The sequence below is a fragment of the Heterocephalus glaber genome, unplaced genomic scaffold (genome assembly GCF_053883595.1).
Source record: "Heterocephalus glaber isolate CG9 unplaced genomic scaffold, H.glaber_assembly_v1.0 deba00001481, whole genome shotgun sequence".
Classification (NCBI taxonomy): Eukaryota; Metazoa; Chordata; class Mammalia; order Rodentia; family Bathyergidae; genus Heterocephalus; species Heterocephalus glaber.
In genome coordinates this window covers 51,227,919-51,249,920 of record NW_028258317.1, presented here as the reverse complement: position 1 = coordinate 51,249,920, position 22,002 = coordinate 51,227,919, and the positions used below count along the sequence as shown (strand labels likewise).

General features: G+C 43.7%; 2 protein-coding genes across 2 annotated transcripts in view; one reads left to right on the top strand and one right to left on the bottom strand.

The window, feature by feature from the left end:
* The window catches only part of Pgm5 (phosphoglucomutase 5), a 196,676-nt gene that overhangs the window by 30,716 nt on the left and 143,958 nt on the right, over positions 1 to 22,002 (bottom strand). The window contains exon 10 of the mRNA XM_004838191.4: positions 13,534 to 13,668. Coding sequence (XP_004838248.2) covers positions 13,534 to 13,668 — 135 coding nt within the window. The remainder of the gene's footprint in view (positions 1 to 13,533; positions 13,669 to 22,002) is intronic.
* LOC147825955 (uncharacterized) lies at positions 644 to 8,984 on the top strand. The gene is given in 2 exon segments (XM_087184079.1): positions 644 to 3,948; positions 4,529 to 8,984. Coding segments are annotated over 2 exon segments (5,166 nt in total). The 3' UTR covers positions 6,390 to 8,984.

The window sequence follows — 22,002 nt, the reverse complement described above, 5'->3', positions numbered from 1 at the left end:
CCCCCCCCCCGAGCCTAACCAATCAAAACCCTACACTTCATATGTATTTAGCATTAACCAATCACCTGGCTACTAACAACCAAAGCTTGATGTATACTCAATAAAAACCCTGCTAGTTTCGAGGCTCGGGGCTCTCAATCTCGATCCGCTGCGTCGGTGACAATTGAGAGTCCCTGCTTAAGCTTGAATAAACGACCCTCGTGTGCTTACATCGGAAACGGTCTCCTGGTGGTCTTTGGGACATCGCGATCTGGGCACAACATTTGGGGGCTCGTCCGGGATCCCAAGACCTTCAGGACTCCCGTACCGGAGGGTCAACGCCGGCTGGTGAGTGTTTTCTTTGTGCTTGTAAAGTCTGGGCCTATTTTCTGGGAAGGTCGGCAGACGGTCTAGGCGGACGCGCTGCAAGGGCCGCCGACCCGGAATCCTGGAAGACGTTCCGGATTCCACTGGTGGGGACGGAGTGCCCCAAGAGTACGGGTCAGTGAGACTCCTGGAGGGACGGTGCGGGTCGCTCCCGCGGCACGGCAGGAGGCCGTCGTCCCATTTGCATTGCCTCCGATCGCGCGGAGGACGGTTTTGTCTCACCTTGTGCTTCTCTGTTGCGTTTGTGTGTCTGTTTGTGCTGACTTGGACCGAGACGATGGGACAGACTGTGACTACCCCTCTTTCCCTTGTAACAGACCATTTCAAAGAAGTTAAAGAGAGCGCTCATAACTTAAGTTTAGAAATTAAGAAGACTAAGTTCATCACCCTCTGTAACTCAGAGTGGCCCTCCCTCGGGGTAGGATGGCCCCCCGAGGGAACTTTTGATTTGCAGATAATTCGCAGAGTTCGTAAAGCCATCCTCCCCCCCGATCAGATACCCTACATCGCCGTTTGGGAATTTCTGGTTTCTAACCCGCCCCCATGGGTTAAGCTCTTTTTGCCTTCACAGCAGCAGCAACCGGAGTTAATCCTGACGGCCAAAGAAAAGGCTCCTAAAAAGCGCGCGGATGAAAAACAAACCGAAACCAAGCCAACCGCGCCACTTTACCCTGTCCTCCAGGGAGGGACCGAGGAAGATCTTATATTTCCTCCCCCCTATTCCCTCCCCTTTCTTCCGCCACAGCAGGCTGGAGGAGGTGACCCAGTCCCAGCCGGGGCTGGGGAGCCCGCCCCGGGCGCCGCCGACAACCGTGATGGTCCCGCCCAAAATACTCGTCACCGGCGCGCCGCCTCGCCGGCAGGACCGGCAGATTCAACTGTCTGCCCGCTGCGAGCAATAGGGCCCCCTGATGAACATGGAAACCAGCCTCATCATTACTGGCCCTTTGCTACCAGTGATCTTTATAATTGGCGCCGACAACATGCCAATTTCTCTGATAACCCTAGAGATTTGATTAACCTGTTAGAAACTGTTTTGTTTACCCATCAGCCCACTTGGGATGACTGTCAACAGCTTCTGCAGGTTCTGTTCACCACTGAGGAACGAGAGAGAATCCAGAATGAGGCCAGAAAATTGGTTCCTGGTGACAGTGGTCAGCCCACCACCAATGCAGACACCATCAACACTTCTTTTCCTCTGTCCCGACCTAACTGGGACTTCAATACGGCAGAAGGTAAGGAGAGACTTCGAGTCTATCGCCAGACTTTATTAAGAGGTCTCAGAGCAGCGGCGAGGAAGCCCACCAATTTGGCTAAGGTAGGGGATGTACAACAAAAGTTAGATGAAAGCCCTGCTGCTTTCCTAGAAAGAATTCAGGAAGCTTTTCGTAGGTACACTCCTATGGACCCAGAAGCAGTTGAGACAAAGGCAGCTGTAATAATACATTTTGTCAACCAGGCGGCGCCAGACATTAAGAGAAAGTTACAGAAAGTAGATAGGTTAGGAGAAAAGAGTATTCAGGACTTAGTGGCAGTGGCAGAGAAAGTATATAACAATAGAGAAACCGCAGAGGAGAAACGAGAAAAAGCTGATGACCGCCAGACCCGAAACTTAGCTCGGATCCTTCTGGCTGCCACTGCGGGAGAGCAGAAAGAATGTGAACGTAGACTAAAAAAGATTGTGATGGAAGGAGAAAACAAAGAGAGACGCAGAGAGCGCCCCCAGTTGGGGAAAAATCAATGTGCTTATTGCAAAGAATACGGACACTGGGCCAGGGACTGTCCTAAAAAGAAACAGCGAGAAGGACGCCCCAAGACCCCTATCCTGGCTATGGATGAATCAAATGATTAGGGGGGACGGGGTTCGGCACCCCTCCCCGAGCCCAGGGTAACCCTAAAAGTGGAGGGGAGACCTATCGAGTTCCTGGTGGATACAGGGGCTCAACATTCAGTTCTACTCAAACCGTGTGGCCATATTTCTGATAAAACCTCCTGGGTTCAAGGAGCTACAGGCATGAAAAAGTATTCATGGACAACCCAAAGAACAGTAGACTTGGGAGTGGGCCAAGTAACCCACTCATTTATGGTTATACCAGACTGCCCCTACCCCTTATTAGGAAGAGACTTACTTACTAAATTAGGGGCTCAAATTCATTTCCAACCCGGGGGCACAAAAGTCCTTAATCAAGAGGGAAGGCCCATTCAGGTACTAACCATAAACCTGGAGGATGAATATCTACTACATCAAAAGAGGGCCCCTCCTGATCCTGATATGGAACAATGGCTCTCCATGTTCCCACAAGCATGGGCGGAAACTGGAGGCATGGGGCTAGCTATACACAGGGCACCGGTGTTTATAGAAATAAAACCTGGAGCAGATCCGGTACGAGTTCGCCAATATCCTATGCCCCTGGAGGCCCAGAAAGGAATAACTCCACACATCAGGAGGTTACTTGCTCAGGGGATTCTCAGACCTTGCCAATCGGCCTGGAACACCCCCTTGTTGCCAGTACGAAAACCTCATTCTAATGACTATCGGCCAGTGCAGGACCTCCGGGAGGTAAACAAGAGGGTTATGGACATCCACCCCACAGTACCTAATCCATACACCCTATTGAGTTCTCTTCCCCCGAGCCATCGCTGGTACACAGTCTTAGATCTCAAAGATGCTTTTTTTAGCCTTCCACTGGCACCTAAAAGCCAACACATCTTTGCGTTTGAATGGAGTGATCCAGAGCAAGGCATCAACGGACAGCTGACGTGGACCCGATTACCTCAAGGATTCAAAAACTCTCCCACCATCTTCGACGAGGCCCTACATGAAGACCTGGGTGAGTTTCGCCTCCAGAACCCCCAACTAACTCTGTTACAATATGTAGATGACCTTCTTGTGGCAGCTGAGACACAGGAAGACTGCTTAAATGGAACCAAGAGACTCTTGATGGTCATAGGAGAGCTGGGGTATCGGGTGTCCGCTAAAAAGGCCCAGATCTGCAAACCCGAGGTAAGCTACCTGGGGTACGTGCTTAGAGAAGGGCAGAGATGGCTGTCGGATGCTAGAAAAGAGACAGTTCTTAAGATACCCACACCAGATTCCCCTCGAAAAGTCAGAGAATTCTTGGGATCGGCGGGCTTCTGCCGCCTATGGATACCAGGGTTCGCAGAGCTCGCAAAGCCCCTCTACGAGGCAACTAGAGACAGTCAGGCTTTTCAATGGACAGAAAAGCTACAAAAATCTTTCGATCAAATTAAAACAGCCTTGCTGACGGCACCAGCCTTGGGCTTGCCTGATATTACTAAGCCATTCCACCTTTACATTGATGAAAACAAAGGAGTCGCTAAGGGCGTCCTGACCCAGTATCTAGGGCCATGGCGCCGCCCAGTGGCGTACTTATCAAAAAGACTTGATCCAGTTGCGTCAGGATGGCCCCCGTGCCTAAGAATGATTGCAGCAGTAGCTCTAATGGTCAAAGACGCTGACAAATTGACATTAGGCCAAGAACTATGCGTGACCACCCCTCACGCCATTGAGGGAGTCCTAAAACAGCCTCCAGATCGATGGCTCAGCAATGCTCGCCTGACCTGTGGAGCCAGAGTGACTCCATTTTGGAGCTGTCTCCTTTGTTCTCTCAGAGTGACTCCATTTTGGAGCTGTCTCCTTTGTTCTCTCAAACTTGTGCTTATCCACTCAAAATTCCTAAGTTTATTACCCAGCCATCTGTGTACTCAGGAAGGACATTCCGGACACACTACCTATAAGGTAAACAGTTAATGGCTAACTGCCCACAAAAGATAGATGTGACCATTAGTCAGTGGACCTGCTAACCATCAGCTTATGGCAGTCGGCCCCTAACCTTTGCCCCCTTCTCCCTTGCAAAAATCTATACGTAACCCCCTTAACCCCCCCGAGCCTAACCAATCAAAACCCTACACTTCATATGTATTTAGCATTAACCAATCACCTGGCTACTAACAACCAAAGCTTGATGTATATTCAATAAAAACCCTGCTAGTCTCGAGGCTCGGGGCTCTCAATCTCGATCCGCTGCGTCGGTGACAATTGAGAGTCCCTGCTTAAGCTTGAATAAATGACCCTCGTGTGCTTACATCGGAAACGGTCTCCTGGTGGTCTTTGGGACATCGCGATCTGGGCACAACAGACCCACTACCAGAGCTTACTCCTAAATCCAACCCGAGTTGTCTTTCAGGCCCCGGCTGCTTTAAACCCAGCCACACTGTTACCAGACCCGAACTTAGAGGCTCCGCTTCACGACTGCACAGATATCCTGGCCCAGGTACACGGAATTCGAGCAGATCTGAGTGACCAACCATGGCCAGACGCAGGCAACACCTGGTACACTGATGGAAGCAGCTTCGTTCGTGAGGGCCACAGGTATGCTGGGGCAGCTGTGGTGACAGAAACTGAGGTCATTTGGGCAGAACCATTGCCCACCGGGACCTCAGCACAACGAGCAGAACTCGTAGCCCTGACCAAGGCATTGACTTTAGGACGGGGCCTAAAGTTAAATGTATACACAGATAGCCGGTATGCCTTTGCCACTGCGCACGTCCATGGGGCCATCTACAAAGAAAGGGGACTCTTGACAGCTGAAGGAAAGACTATTAAAAACAAAGAAGAGATCCTTGCCCTCTTAACAGCCCTCTGGCTACCGAAAAAATTAGCCATTATCCATTGCCCAGGACACCAGAAGGGCGACACTCCAATTGCCAGAGGAAATAATCTAGCTGACCAGACGACCCAAAAAATAGCTTTAAAGGTTGATCTGACACTGGCCACTCAGCTGCCCGATCCGGGAAGTGCAGCCCTCCCAGAAAAGCCCCAGTACACTGAAAAGGACTTAAATTGGATAAAACAATTACCTACGCCCCAGTGCCTCAACGGGTGGTGGAAATCTTCTGATTGTAAAGTCATCCTGCCTAAGACACTGGGAGAACAAGTTCTCTCCAAGATACACCGGACCACCCACATGGGCACTCGGAAAATGCAAGATCTCCTGAGACATGCTGAAATTAAGATCCGTGATGCTAATTCTACAATTGAACATATTGTTGCTACCTGCAAAGCCTGTCAATTGACAAATGCCACCCACAATAGGGCCAACCCAGGAAATAGGCTGAGGGGAAACCGACCTGGAGCCTATTGGGAATTGGACTTCACCGAGGTAAAACCTGGAAAGTACGGTTATAAATACTTGTTAGTTTTCGTAGATACTTTTTCAGGATGGATAGAAGCGTTTCCTACCAAACATGAGACAGCGCAGAGTGTGACTAAAAAGCTGCTAGAAGACATCCTGCCAAGGTACGGTTTTCCAGTAATGCTAGGATCAGATAATGGACCCGCCTTCATTTCCAAGGTGAGTCAAACCCTAGCACAGGTGTTGGGGACAGATTGGAAATTACATTGTGCATACAGACCCCAAAGCTCAGGACAGGTAGAAAGGATGAATAGAACCTTAAAAGAGACCTTAACTAAATTAACCTTAGAGACTGGCGGTGACTGGGTGACTCTCCTTCCCTTCGCCCTTTATAGGGTGCGCAATTCACCCTATAAAATGGGGTTGACCCCCTTTGAAATCATGTTTGGAATTCCCCCTCCCATTATCCCCAACCTTCACTCAAATGTACTTGTTGAATTTGATGACCAAAAGTTGTTACTTTCTTTAAAAAGCCTCCAAAGTGTACACGAAGACATCTGGCCTAAGTTAGAAGCCTTACACCAGACCGGACCACCTCCTGAGCCCCATCGCTACCGACCTGGAGACTGGGTCTTCGTTCGGAGACACCGGCAGAAAGACCTTGAGCCCCGTTGGAAAGGACCCTACGTCACAGTCCTGACCACGCCCACTGCTCTCAAGGTCGACGGGATTGCTTCGTGGGTACACTACACCCACGTTCGCCCTGCAGATCCTCACACTGTCCTAGAAGACTTCGTTCCATCATGGCAGGTGTCCAGAGACCAAGACAGTCCCCTCAAACTCAAGCTACGTCGTCGACGATCGTGATTATGGTAACTGTACTTTTGACACCGACACTAGGAGGACAAAACCCATATGCTCCCTTAAATTTAACCTGGATGATCATTAGTACGTCTACGGGCAACATTGTTAATAGTTCATCCGAAGTGGCTCCACCACTTACCTGGTGGCCAGACCTAGACTTTGACCTGTGTTCGCTCGCCACAGGGACTTGGAACACTGGAAACTGGAAAATCGGGCCTAGAGGAGAGCCAATATGTAAAAAAGGCATAGGCCAATGTAATACTAATAGAACATCCCTGCCCATGGCTCCAGTACCCATGGCCCCTCCTAGATTTGACCCTGGGTGTAGCCATTCTCTTGATAGAAACATCCTACAAAGCACCCCCTTTTATGTTTGTCCGGGAGAAAGGTGCACACAGTCTCAGATAAACAAGTGCGGGGGACCTGACCAGTTCTATTGTGCCAAATGGGGATGTGAGTCCACGGGCACCGTCTCCTGGGCCCCGCCTGTCAAGGACGATTTTATTTCTTTAAAAAGAGTCCCTGGGCCCCCTGGCCTGCAGACAAATCAAAAGGGTGGTAATTTCTTAGTTCTTAGTGGCCCCTGTACCGGGTTCCTCTGTAACCCGGTCAGACTTTCATTCACGGATTCAGGTAAAAGGTACACTAAATGGGAAACAGGCCAGACTTGGGGACTCCGTCTATATCAAGATGGTTATGATACCGGGTTGTTATTCACTATAAAACTGAAGGCAGAGCCGCTCACCATAGGGTCTCCCCAATTAATAGGGCCAAACTTGGCGCTAGCTCCAATAGCCCCTTTCAGACCTATTAAGCCCCCTTCCCCAAAAAGCTCGCCTATGTCACCAAAACCAAACGCCTCCGTACGGCCATCAGACTTAACCTCCGCTTCCACATCCCCGCCCTTGATTCAAATGATCACCCAGATTGATAAAGTCGATCATAACCGGGACCAGGACCCCCTTTGGGAACTGATGGTCCACACCTTTAAAGCCCTAAATGCATCTAGGCCAGACCTCACTCAGTCCTGCTGGCTATGTTATGATACTAAGCCCCCATACTATGAAGCAGTAGCTTATCTAGACAATTTCACTGAGTCAGACAGCCCGACTCAATGTAGATGGCAACAAAAAGGGACAGCTAGGCTGACCCTACAATCAGTAACTGGGCAAGGAACTTGTGTCGGCAGTGTCCCGGTCTCCCACCAACACCTTTGTAACAAAACCGTCCTTAGACCTAGGCCTAAATATCTCATTCCCCCTTATGATGGATGGTGGGCCTGTTCCTCTGGACTTACCCCTTGTGTACATGGGCTAGTGTTAAAACAAACAAGAGATTTCTGTGTACTTGTACAATTAGTCCCCCGGTTGTTATATCACTCAGAAAAAGACATCCCCAGCCGCCTGGCTGAAACCCAGGTCAGAGTTAAACGAGAACCTGTAACGGCCATTACTTTGACCGTTCTCTTAGGATTAGGACTAGCTGGGACAGGAACGGGAGTTTCATCGCTACTAATACACAATAAATATTATAATGACTTAAGGACAGCCATAGATATAGATATTGAAAGGCTAGAAAGCTCCATCTCCCACCTCCAAGAGTCTTTAACTTCACTAGCAGAGGTAGTCCTCCAAAACCGAAGGGGGCTGGACTTAATTTTCCTTCAACAAGGAGGGCTCTGTGTTGCACTAGGTGAAGAATGCTGTTTCTATATAGATCATTCAGGAGTAGTCAAAGAATCCATGGCTAAAGTTAGAGAAGGCATCGCCAAACGTAAACAAGAAAAAGAACAATCTCAAACCTGGTTCGAATCTTGGTTTAATTCTTCCCCTTGGCTCACTACCCTAATTTCTACCCTGTTGGGCCCCTTGCTTATCATGTTGCTACTATTAACCTTTGGACCTTGCATACTTAATAGACTAGTTTCGTTCATTAAAAAGCGAATTAACGCTGTTCAGTTAATGGTACTCAGGTCCCAATACCAGCCAATACCTATTGATTTGACAGAATTAACCCCCAGAGGCCCATGATTGGCCCTCTACAGCACCCTGAGAAGGGGGGAATGTGGAGCCAGAGTGACTCCATTTTGGAGCTGTCTCCTTTGTTCTCTCAAAGTGACTCCATTTTGGAGCTGTCTCCTTTGTTCTCTCAAACTTGTGCTTATCCACTCAAAATTCCTAAGTTTATTACCCAGCCATCTGTGTACTCAGGAAGGACATTCCGGACACACTACCTATAAGGTAAACAGTTAATGGCTAACTGCCCACAAAAGATAGATGTGACCATTAGTCAGTGGACCTGCTAACCATCAGCTTATGACAGTCGGCCCCTAACCTTTGCCCCCTTCTCCCTTGCAAAAATCTATACGTAACCCCCTTAACCCCCCCCCCGAGCCTAACCAATCAAAACCCTACACTTCATATGTATTTAGCATTAACCAATCACCTGGCTACTAACAACCAAAGCTTGATGTATACTCAATAAAAACCCTGCTAGTTTCGAGGCTCGGGGCTCTCAATCTCGATCCGCTGCGTCGGTGACAATTGAGAGTCCCTGCTTAAGCTTGAATAAACGACCCTCGTGTGCTTACATCGGAAACGGTCTCCTGGTGGTCTTTGGGACATCGCGATCTGGGCACAACACAACAAATTCTGGCAAGACTGTGGGGGAGAAAGGAACCCTTCATTGTTGGTGAGAATATAAACTGATACAACCACTATAGAAATCACTAGGGAGATTCCTCAAAAAACTAAAAGTAGAAATTCCATTTGACCCAGCTATTCCCCTTCTAAATATCATCCCAAAAGAGCTAAAGACATATCACAGTGATGTGTGCATATCCATATTTATAGCAGCACAATTCATAATAGCTAAATCTTGGAAACAGCCTTAATGTCCATCAATAGATGAATGGATAAAAAATTGTAGTATTAAAAAAAATGTAGTATTTATACACAATGGAGTGCTGCTTTGCCATAAAGAAGGATAAACTTGAGTTATCTGTTGGAAAATGTATGCACCTTGAGACCATTATGTTAAGTGAAGTAACTCAAGACACACAAGCTTAAGCCTTGCGTGATTTCTCTTATGTGGAAAATTCCATATATGTAAAGTACTAAAAGAAGACATATAATGGAAAAAAAGAGAATTAAAAAAAATATTGTAATCCCGCACAGACAATGTATCTAAAAGTGTACCTTGACTTAGTACAACTGTGTTACATGTTTTATATGTTCTTTGACGTATTAGTTTGGTTTTCAATCTGTATATATGATAATTAACTTTATAATGTCTTATAAAATAAATAAATGACTGATGCTTGAAAAGTAAAAGGGGGATGGAGGGGAGGGGAAAGGAAATTAAAATTTGTTATGTGCATGTACCAAATCCCCCACGGTGAACGTAATCATTATGTACTATAAACATGTACTAATAAAAGTAAACAAAACAAAACAAAACAAAATACAAGGCCCTGCTGCTTGAACTTCACAGTTCACCCACCTCCTTGGGTGCCCAGTGTGGCTCCCAGACCAGCAGCGCAAGGGCCTGACAGCTTGTTAGAAATGCAAAACTGCTGGCCCTCCTCAAACTTCCAGCAGAATCACATTTCAACAAAACTCCCAGTTGATCAGTATGTAATTAAAACGGGATAAGCCCTAGTCTAATTAGAATCACTTGGGAAGCTTTTTTTTTTGTACCAGAGATTGAACTCGGGACCTTGTACTTACAAGGCAGGCGGCAGCACCACTGAGCTAAATCCCCGGCCCATTTGGGAAGCTTTTTAAAGCTACAAATTTCACCTCAGAACAAATAAAGTAGAATCTCTGGGTGGGGGGTGTAGGCCTGGGTATTTCCACGGGGATCTGATGTGAAATTTGGACTGGGAACCACTGATGTCACCCCTTTTACTCCTGTCCTGCTCCCTCTTTTTCAGGACCCCATCTCTGAAGAGATGTGCAGTTCTGCAACCAGTCAAGGGTGTGTAAATAGAGTAACTGCATCTCCTGGTTGACCAAGGAGAGTCTCAGTATAAGTACTAATGCCACCCGCTTTCACTCTCAAAAGTATTCTGGTTTAGACAAATTGCATGTTTTCTCCATATAAAAAATGGCTCTATATTCTATTTCTGGATTGTAAAATCTTAAGAACAGGTAGAACAAAATGATTGATGGTCTTTGGTTTGACAGATGAGTCAAATATAGAGGGACTTCTGATGCTTAGATATTAATCCTTAAAGTCTTCTAGATACAGCTTATCAGAAATATATATAAATTCCTCAGTTGCGAGGAAGGCTGGGGAGAGGCAGGTGCCTTTCAAGGACTGGGGTGGTAAGGGATGTGATTTTATTTTACAATAAAAGTGCCAAAGCCAATGGTAGATTGGCCCCAAGCTGATCATCAGTCTGTGATTATCCTAGTCCTTAACAAAACTTTTCTTTTTGGGACTTCTGTTGTTCATTAGCTACTCCACCCATGGCTCAGAGGGATGAACAAAAAGGTAAGGAAAATATTGAGCAGCCCTACTAATAAGTTTGGTGGGAAGGAAAATGGAAATAATCATACTGTTTGTGATTACCTGTAAATTTAAACCCTCTGGGGCATCCTCTTTTCCAAATTATTACCAGCTGGTTTGAGAACTCATTGAAGGACTACTGATTACCAGTAAAATTAAAGTAATCTTGTATTGTTAAAACTCGTATAATCCTCTGGCAATTGGCCTTTGGATGCTTCCTTCCTGACTTGCTAGGACACAGAGGGAGGACAAAGCAAACACCTTATATCCTAAGGGTCTTCCCCAACTCCTTCCTCCTCTTGCAACCGATTCATAGGTAAATATGGACAGAATATTTTTAAATATTTTTATGTAAGAAACTATATGATGCAAACTAAAAACAAATGGCACTATCACTTATATAAAAGGACACAAATGGAAAATCTACATGTAGGGGTAGAGATTCATGCACATAGTGATTATAACACAAGTTTTCCTAGTTGAATCACTAGGATAGTTACAAATACTTTCACAAGGCAACCAGTATAAATGTTCAAAGTGTGTGTTCACATCTGTTTAAAATGCCTGAAACAGAAAGATTCATGTGCAAAGTAGAATGGTCAGATGCTGATAGGTCAGTTGAAAGGAAATCTCTATCCTTGCAAAATAATGTGAACGTAGATCACTACTTAATTAGGGTAGATAAACTACATAATTATTTGGAATAAGATCATCGCTGGAATCTCTGCAGATTAGAGAGTTTCTTTAATGTCTGAGTGTGTGCTTATGCATGGGAGTACTCTTTGCTTTATGGTAACAGCTGCAAATAAGAACAAGATGAAAATCTGGGAGTTCTATCTGCAGCTGAGAAAGCAACACAAGCTTGTCTTCGCTGTTAGGCCCAGGATCACTAATAACACCAGAAGCTTCAGAGTATGTCTTATCTTTAATCCCTGTTAACAGTTAACCAAAGACTTTTCCTTACAGAGCTCTTGGAAGGCAGAACCAGGTGGTCCTGAAAAGCCACATTTACAAAGAGCTACAAAATGCTCCAATGGGAAGGGCCCAGGTAAAGCTGAGCAGTAATTAACACAGGAAAGACTGCTGAATGCTCTTCCTTTCTTTTAGGTACATATATATATAAAATGGAGTTCTGTTTTCATATAGATTCTTTAGATCCTGTGCTACATATCTGAGATGCACCTAGGTTCTAGGTCTGGGAAAACTCTTACTTATAATTAGGCAGAGATCAGAAGAATAATATCAATGAAGGGATTCCCCAGCCATTCACATTGGCACACTACTTCAGCAAGATGGAAAATATGCAGCAATGAGAACTAAAATAAGCATGATATATGCTTTCTTTACCCACACAACCTTGTAAAAGCAGGGGTATAGAGGTTTTTTATTTCAAAGAAAGCCTTTTAAAAAGTACCAGTTTGCCTTATGGACCACCTCAGAGTCATAGAGGCAGAAAGTCATCTGTGTATAGAATAGTTTTCAAACTTGCCTAAAGGTATGGACCCAGACCAGGAAGGAAGACAAATAAAAACAAGCAAGTATTATAATCACTTACCTTCTGCAAATAGGGAAAAGGATGTAGAGAGAAAGAGCCTCAGGTCAGAGTGAGTCAGAGCCAGAGAGGCCAGAATTATCATTCCTCACCCTGTGGGAAGCTCTGGGCTTCCAGGCCTTGCTTTAATTTCCCTTCCCAACATGGGACATAGAAGAGAGTTTTATTTGGAAAGAGAGGGTAAGACCCTTCTGGCATGATTTGGTACTTCTTGGGTGAAATACACTCACTAACAAATTATTTTGGCAGAGCATGGCCCAATCTCCTGCATGGAAAGCCTGTGATCGTGAGAGGAAGGGCCAATGACTGGATGCTGCCGTGTATGCTGCCCACTCATGCTGCTGGAGCCCTGAGCACAGCTCTGGGGCCTTTGCTTCTCCACTGGGACCATCTTACTCCAGACACGTCTTTTGGTGACAGGGTCAGAGGTAAGGATCAGATGTAATTAGTGCCATCTTTACCAAGTTCTTTAAAATTCTTTGAAGAAGGAAACTATGAAAAACAAACTTAAACTACAGACAAAGAAAACTCTGGTGTCTTATTCCATCCAGGGCAAGTTATAGTTGAAAATTTTGAACAACTCTACAATGAGGAGTACATTACTTTGTATCTTTTTCAAAAAGGAGTGTTGCAGATGTTTCAGCCAAAAGAACCATACCACTGAGAACCACGAAAAACCCAGATTGAAATAAAGACCAAGGAGACAGGAGCATCCAGCAATATAGCACAATATGCTTAATATTAGAATGGGTTCTTTGTGGCATTAATATTGTCTGGAGCTTAAATGACTGTGGGAGTAGGGGGGGCTCATGGTTAATTTAGTTATTGCTGCAACAATCTCAGAGGAAGCCCAGAATCACATGTATATTAGGTCAAAATCCAACTAGAATTTTCAAACACCTGGAGAGTCACAATGCTAGTTGGAACTCATTACAGATAATAGAAGGCAACTTTTCTATCTCAAACACTAAGCTTGCCTTCACCCAAAGCTAACGATGCACCTTTTTGCTACAGACCTACTGGAGCTCCTAAGTTTTCCCAGAGTGGTGAGACAACAGGCCCAAGATCCCAGCTGTTTTGTACCTGTGGCTCCTGGTCATGACCACTGGGATCCCTTTCGTAGCTCTCTGCATACAGCCTGATGGTGGCCCGCACACCACTGGAGGAGCTGAGCCGGAAGATGAGCCGTGATGCATCCGAGAAAATGATCCTCAGGCCCTGAGCCAGAAAATTTGCAAAATGGATCCATGAGCAAATTAATATACAGGTAGCAATAACTAGTTCCTATTGTGGAAATCAGCATGGATCTATGATCTAAAAACCATCAAGTCAGGTGCAACCACTGTGGAAATCAGTATGGAGATACCTCAAAGAACTAAGACTGGAAGTCCCATTTGACCCAGCTATTCCCCTGCTGGGGATCTTCCCCAAAGAATTAAAAGAGTCATACCACAGTGATATATGTGCACCCATGTTCATAGCAGCACAGTTTGTAATAGCTAAAGCTTGGAAACAGCCCAATTACACATCAACTGGAGACTGGATCAAGAAAATGTGGTTTTTTAATAAAATGGAGTACTACTCAGCCACAAAAAATGAGAAATCAGAGACATTTATAGCTAAATCGATGCACACTGAGGTGATACTCTTAAGTGAAATAAATAGGACACACATGTGTAAATACCGAATAGTTTCTCTAGTGTGAGAAACTGAAAGTGTAAATAAGGATGAAAGGTATAATGGATAATGTGAAATAGGAAGAGAAGGGGCAAAGGGGAAGGGGAAGTGAGAGGGCTAGGGGAAAGGAAAGAAGGGAATGGAATTAATATGAGAAAATGGAAAAATGGAAACAAAGTCTTTGTAAATAGGGAGGGGATGGAGGGGTTGAAGGGAGGGCAGGGGAAGGGGCAAAAATAAGAACCAAGAGAGACTATGTAAAGGTGCAAATTTCCAATGATGAATGTCACTATATTGTATACCCAAAATGTACCAATAAAATTAATTTTTAAAAAATTAATTTAAAGGCTGGGGATTTAGCTCCATGGTTTCACCGCCTGCTGCACAAGCGCAAGGACCCGAGTTTGATCCCCGGTACAAAAAAAAAAGATTAATTTAAAAAATAAAATAAAATAAAAACCATCAAGTCATGACAGTTTATGGACACTCATCCAATTAGGACAGTATGGTAAACCTAAAAGCTACTTGAGGTTACCCATGTGTCTCTTTATTCTATTTATGTTTCTTTGTGGTTAATATTGGCAGAGGATTTGGAGCAAAACTATTAACAGATGCTCAAGTTTCCTTGGTCTGGTGATGTAGGAATCAAAAAGAAGCAGAGGCAGCAAGGATAGGATGATATATAATAAATGTTTCTTGGGTCAAAGTTCTTCACTTAAAAGTCTTGTGACTATAATAGGGTAGGCAATTTATCTATTACAGTAAAAAAAATTTACCCAATTTAATGTGAGACTTTGTCTCCCTCCTCCACTGCCCCACATTCATCTGGTAGCAGCAGAACTCTACAACAAAATGCTCAGGACTGGAACCTCATCCTCTTGGTTCTCTCCTGCTTTAGACATTTCCCCTAAGCAATTTATCCTTGAAACTTCTCTTGCCTCAAATCCTGCTTGTTAAGAATTAGCAATGAGGGCCGGGGGTTTAGTTCAGTGGTTCTGCCACCTGCCTCATAAGCACAAGGTCCCAAGTTCGATCCCCAGTACCAAAAAGAAAAAGGAATAAGCGATGATTAAGTTCATATTATACCTTTATACCTGCTGCATAAATTTGACTGCTATTGCCTTACTCCAAATTCCGTCTGATAAAATCTCATGGGGAAAGGGACATGATGATTCCATCTAAATGGTTTTCTACTTTTCTACATTTTATAGACACATTTTGTTCTAATCCCCAAACAAAAAGCTTAAGTTTCTTTTAGAGTGGTTCAATAAAAGCAAAAGGGAGCCAGCTCCTTTATTGGCAATCAGTTACTCTGGCTGGCTATGCAAATAGGATGATGTTTCCTAGGATTCATTAACTAAACAAATCTTTTAGAATGGCCCTTATAGATTAGGTACTGGGCTAAGCCCTGGTTAGGTGAAGATAAAGACACTCTATATATTAAAAAAAAAAAGACACTATATATGCCCTCCATAAGTCTAGTGTGGTCTCTTATGATCATCAAAATTATCAGAAACCATTTTCTTAACTACCTTTTGCTGCCAGAGAAATATTCAACACAATTACAAATGGACCAAAAGAACTAATTATCTACTACTATCCAAAAGCATCACATACTAAATTATGTTCAAAATGAAAATAAAGCCCCAACAGTTCCACAATTCTGCTCACAGCAGTGATTTTACAAACTTTTGAGGCTATTGTTGATATTTAAGCTGACATACCTATTGTCACTACACAGCAGACCCTTGACTTACGAACTTGATCGGTTCCTGAGGGCTGGTTGTAGCTAAGTCAGTACAACTGAGACCTGGATGTTTACCTGGGTACACGCTATAGACAACAAGAGCCAGATGAATCTTCCATGTTCATATGTTAGGCTGGTCGTAACTTGGGGGTCCACTGTATATGAGACAACCGAGTATATAACTCATTCTATGGTTGAAGCCCCAACACACCCACTGTTGTAGATTCCAAATCACTTGGAGCCACCTCTTCTGATAACCTCTTGGATTCAACCCTTTAAGGTAACATCTACTACACAACAAACACCTAGATCCGTTTACAGCCAGTGGGAAGTATTTCAGAATAAAAACATCAACATTTTTATCTGCTCATAACTAAACTTTTTTTTACAATAAAGTAATGCTATCTTTTCCCTAAGGGTAGCCATAGTATCTTCAGTTACATTACATACTACACTCACATGTAGATTGTTAGAATCTACATTGGGTAGGCACAAATGTTTTGCACTTCGAAAGATAAAAGAGTGAATATCACATATCAACCTATTGAAAACATCCCAGCATCTCCTTTCTTTCCTAGAAAACCAACCATGAGAACTTAATTGAGAATCCACGTTGCTTAGGAGACTACCAAAGGTGACAAACATCACAGTTCTCCTTCTCCACAGGGAATGCAAGAATTTTTGGACACATCATATCCCAGTTTTGTGCTGCAACAATCTCAGATACATGTCTGCTCAGTACCACTCTGAAGTATGAATAGTTGTACTGCATTGTTTTGAGAGCTGCATGTTTCCTAAAGAAGGCTAATGAATTTGCAACCCAAACATGAGCCGGGTTCTTTCCAGCATGAATCATCACCTACTATCAATTAAACCATGGGGCCAAAGTCACCACTGACCAAGACTTGCCAAGTTTCTAACTTCTTTAATTTTAACAAAAGAATATCAATAAGCTTTACATTTATTTTTTAGGTTATACCAGGGGTTGGCAATATGTGACCTGTAGGTAGAATTTGATGTGCCACCTGTTTTTATAAATCAACCATGCCCTTCAGTTACATATTACCTATGGCTGCCTTTTATGCAACCATGACAGAGACCAACTGGCCTACAAAGTCTAAAGAATTTACTACCTAGTCCTTTACTGACCCACGATGTAAAACATTACATTATCCACAGCATAGAATATTTATCCTTTAACCCTACAGCAGGAAATAGAAAAGATAATCATCTGCCTTACAAAAATCTTGGTTGAGAAATTCTGTTTATGGAGAATGTTATCCAATCCCTCCATTTCCCAAGTTTTCCAGCTTCTAGCCATAGATTGATATGGACTCTTTCGTGTTCTAAATGACTGTACTTCTGACCAACCACTCCCAAACAAAATGGATTGATGATATTGCATTTTATATCACAGTCTCACTTCTATTGCAGGATGATACAAGGTACTGTCATATAAAGTCAACTTCTGTAGTCACTACAGGACTATTAGAGATGGTAGGAAGCTCCATTTGACACAATTCTTCAAGAGGCAAATGTTAGGAAAGCCTTTCCTTCCCTGAGGAACTAGTCTTTTTCTTTCTGACAATAAGTATTCTGTAACCAACTGTATTTCCCTTTTCAATATGGTTGCCAGGATACTTGATGCTAAATTTGAAGTTCAGTCCAAGTGGGTCCTTATGACTTGCATAACTATGAATTTTCCTTCTTCTGTTCTTGACTCTCAAATTTATATATTCCTTAATCTTGATTTCTTTTTCTTATTTATATTCTAACAACTTCATTATGTGTTTTTGCTGCCACAAATCCTCTTGAAGAAATATTGCTCAAAATAAATTAACAAAGCAAGTTCCCATTGCTGCCTTAACCCTGAGATATTTGTAATTGCTGAGTTTTGTCTTGGGCCTTTTATTCACTGACAAACTCTGGGAGGGCAGAGCCTTACAGACCTGTTTACTTCCATTTTATCCACAAAGCCTCGGACAGTGGCCGGCACACAGTAAGTCCTCTATAAACACTCGCTGAATGAAAGTTTCTGTGTGTTCAACAACTGGAATGAGGAGGACTGGAGGCCCCACCAAGGCTCTCTCTGCAGTCTCCCATCACCCTGGCGAGGACCCACAGGCCAAATGCAAGCACCATTGCATTTCTCATGGTGAACTGGGGTGAATGCACCAGCCCTGAAGGGGAGGTGTGGAAACAGGAATAATAAATAGAAATTGCCTGCCACATCATCTTATAGCAGCTTCTCTACTGTATCTACTCATCTTTCATTTCCCATCATGTCCTAAAGTCAAGGTCAGGTGTGGCCAAAAATAAAGTTGAACCAAGGTATATTCCCACTCCTGAGTGCATTATCTTGGATGAGTTGCAGACTTTACTACATATTATAAGTAGCTTCTTGTAGCAGATTGTCCCTAACGGGATAGTCATGCACACACCACCAATGGTTCAAGTCTGCAGGAACATGTTAAAAATGGTGGTACCAGGATCTCAACCCAGATGTTTTGCTTTAATTTATGTGGGGCTTCATGTGGGCCCTGGAATTTTGAAAGCTCTCTAGTGATTCTGTTACAGTCAGAAAGGGGATCACCACAGTGGCCTCTTTCCTCTGGGTCACCTGCCTCATCTATCAAGTGCCTAGATGGGTTACACTAGTCTTAAGAAAGGTCTCTTTTGGGTCTAAGATTTCATGCACACATTACCATCTGACTGCAATCCTAGGAGGGCCATAACACAGCAGGGCTAATAAAACAACATCATGCTACTGAGTCCTGAAAGCTTCTGCATAGGGCCTGGCAGCAGCAGAACCATAATAATGACCTCCTCTTGAGCCATCTGACAGTCTTTTTAGTAACAAAGCCTCAGAGCAAGCGTGAAGGAATCCATGAGATCTCTGTAGTCACAGCAGCTATAATATCTGGAATGTCTAGGATGACATGACAGCCATAAGTTCAGAAAGGGGAGAATCATGCCCTTCTCCCCTAGAAGCTAAGATTAATTATGGGGTAGGGAAGCGGGTATGGAGAAGGCTCTTCAGTCCCAGCCTAGCACTCCCTTCCTGTGGTTGTATCCCTCGATGATGCAAGCAGAGTGTACTCGCCCTAACTTTGCTGGAATGAAGAATAATTAATAAAGGACCTGGAATCCTCATCACCTGAAGCATCAACACACAAATATCCTCTAGTCAGCTTCCAGTTAACACAGTAGCATTTCTTTTTCTCTCAGATTTACTAGGGGAAGTGAGTTTAGAAATGGTACAAGCATAGCAACCAGGCCATCCCAGGCTCTTCTATTCTGGCTCAGCCACTTATTAGCTGGGGGTCTTACTTAAGCTCTCTAAACCTTAGTTTCCTAAAAGTCAAATGAAAAATAATATAACCTAGCTTACTGGGCCACTGTGAGCATCAGATTAGAAAATGTATGTAAAAAGTGCTTTCAATAACATCAATCACTATACAGATATTATGACTCTTCTTAGGCTAAATATAATGAAAATGGTCCTACACTTTAAGTTTTCTAACCTTTCAGCTTTTACATATGAATACGAAAGAAAGTCTTAACACTGATGGTTTATGATGCCATAGTACATACTTACTTTCAAATTAGGTAGAATGAAGGTTAATTTTATTTTAAGAATGTTGCCATGCCCTCTGAAATCACTCCCGAATACATGGATCTTTTACCATTTATCTTCTCCATATCTACCACCAACATGGTTTCTTTGGCAATAAAATACTCCTTCATAATTGCTCAATTTAGAGCCCTGAAGGTTCTGAAAGAAGAACCTTAATATCATCTAGGCCACTTCCTCTTTTTATTGAAAAGAAACTTTAAAAAAGAAAACTTGCTCAACATCACATTTTTTTTTTTTGATACCGGGGATCAAACTCAGGTCCTTGTGCTTGTGGGGCAGGCAGCAGAACCACTGAGCTAAATCGCCGGCTCAACATCACCTTTGTCATGAACATATCACCTAAGACTTCAGGGTAGGTCTTCTGACTCAGGGCTGGTAATCTGATGTGGGTTCACATAAAACTGCTGATGTTCATAATTGCTTCTCATGTGAAATTATTTGAATACTATCTCATGTTTTGTATGGTCCCCAAAGCCATTTCCAAGCCTTATGTGGAGTAAATATCTGATAAATGTTTGATAAATGAATGTTAGGGTTTTTGTTGTTTGGGTTTTCTTTAAACCCTTGTGTAAATCAATGGGGAAAACTCTATAAGTTGCTAAATACATGCAGAGTTGCCAGATGTTAATTTGGAGACTACGGGACACATTGCAGCCAGGTGGGGAAAGGAGAACTGTACATGACCAGCAGTGACTTGGCAGCACCTGACCTAGTCCAATACTGTGCAGGGGAGATTCCAGGGGAAAACAGCGTCTGCCCCTGAAATCCGGTACAGTGTGGCATGTACAGTCAGCTGCATGCAAACCTGGAGACAGGACAGCCTTGGAAGAGAGACTCTGTGAGCCTAACTCAGATACTCTCTCCCACAGGAAATCCCAACAATTCATCTGGAAAGCTTCATGGTGAAAATATTGCTATACAACATCTGAACCATATTTTTTAGAATAAAACAAGCAGTCCATAAAGCAGGGGATTTGGATTGAACAGACATATCTCTCCACACTCAAAAAGTTACATAGTGTTGTCCATTTTTCTTTGTTTAAGTCTCAGAATTAACTGTGAGCATGAGTTCAAAGGCAGCTAAGCAAGGCAGCAGCTAGTCCATATGGTGCTTTTGTATGGATTACAAAAAGGTACCCCTTCTGGGTGAACAGGCTGCAGAAAAGCATCTTTCCTTCTGGCTAGCTTGAACTTGAGCTTCTCATTCAGGCCGTGCCTTTTGCAATACACTGCCTGCACAGCCACACCCATGTAGAATTTTGGGTTTGTTTGTTTGTTTGTTAGTTCCTTTGTTTTTAACAACCAGCCCTCTTGGGGCCCACTGTTACAAAGAACTACCTGGAGAAAATCAAGGTGAAATGACTCCTTAGATATTCTTTTAAAACACCAAGCTAAAACAATTAAGTAAAATAAAACACCAAGCTAGCAAAAATCACCTTATGTGAGGAGAGGGCTGCTCAGAGAGTAAAGACTCAAAAGCTATTCCTCATTCAGATTCCACTATCAAATCTGGAACAATGGAAGTAGATTACACACTTTCCATTTCCTCATCTTTTGGCCAAAATGACTGCTGACCCCTGTCCACACAACTTATTTCTCCCCTCTGGCCCTCATTCTGGAGTCAGACACACTTGACCCAGATGAGAGCATAGCTTCCTCCCTTAGTTTCTCTGACAGTTTGCAGCTTTGCCTTTTTGTTTGTTTTTCCTGGTGATGGTCACCCTGCTGGCTACATAGAGATAGGAGCGTTTCAGTAGGAAGCAAGTACGATGATAGCAGCTTAGATTCTTACTACATGCCTTAGGATAGTTCTTCTAACAGTTTAGAAGACAGCCCTAAGGCAATCAGCACACTCAGTGTAAAAAGGCATACTTAGTGCAACATATAGCCTAACTGTCTCTACTCAGCACACTAAGCAGTGAATTTGAGGATAAATCACAGGAAACATAACAGCTCATGAATAGTTTATAGCTAGACTCCCCTTCCCAAATTCTCATACTTTTATAGGTGGGGCTTTGAGAGGCAATTGGATCATGGGGGTGTCATACTCTTCCGTGGATTAGTCTACTGATGAGTGGGTCAGTGCGGACCTGGCCTGGAAGGGTGTATCTCCCTCTTCCTGCCTTGATCTCTCTCCCTCTCTCTCTCTCCCTCTCTCTGCTTCCTGCTGCCATATCATGAGCTGCTGGCCCCTCTGCCATGCTGCTCTGCCTTGGAGCTAGCTGACTATGGACTCTACAAAACCTCTACAAATCGTAAGTAAAAATGACCCTTTTCTCCTTTAATTTGTGGACGTCTGGTATTGTGTCTTAGTGATGAGAAAGTAACTAAGATAGCTCATGAGAACGTCTACAGGAAAATCCAGCTTTCTATCTGGAAAGCTAAACAACCATATAACCACATTCAATGGAGGAAAAGTATGTAGTGAGACATGATGGTTTCACCTGGGGCAGCTCCCACTTAATCTTTAGGACATAGTTTAAATATTGCC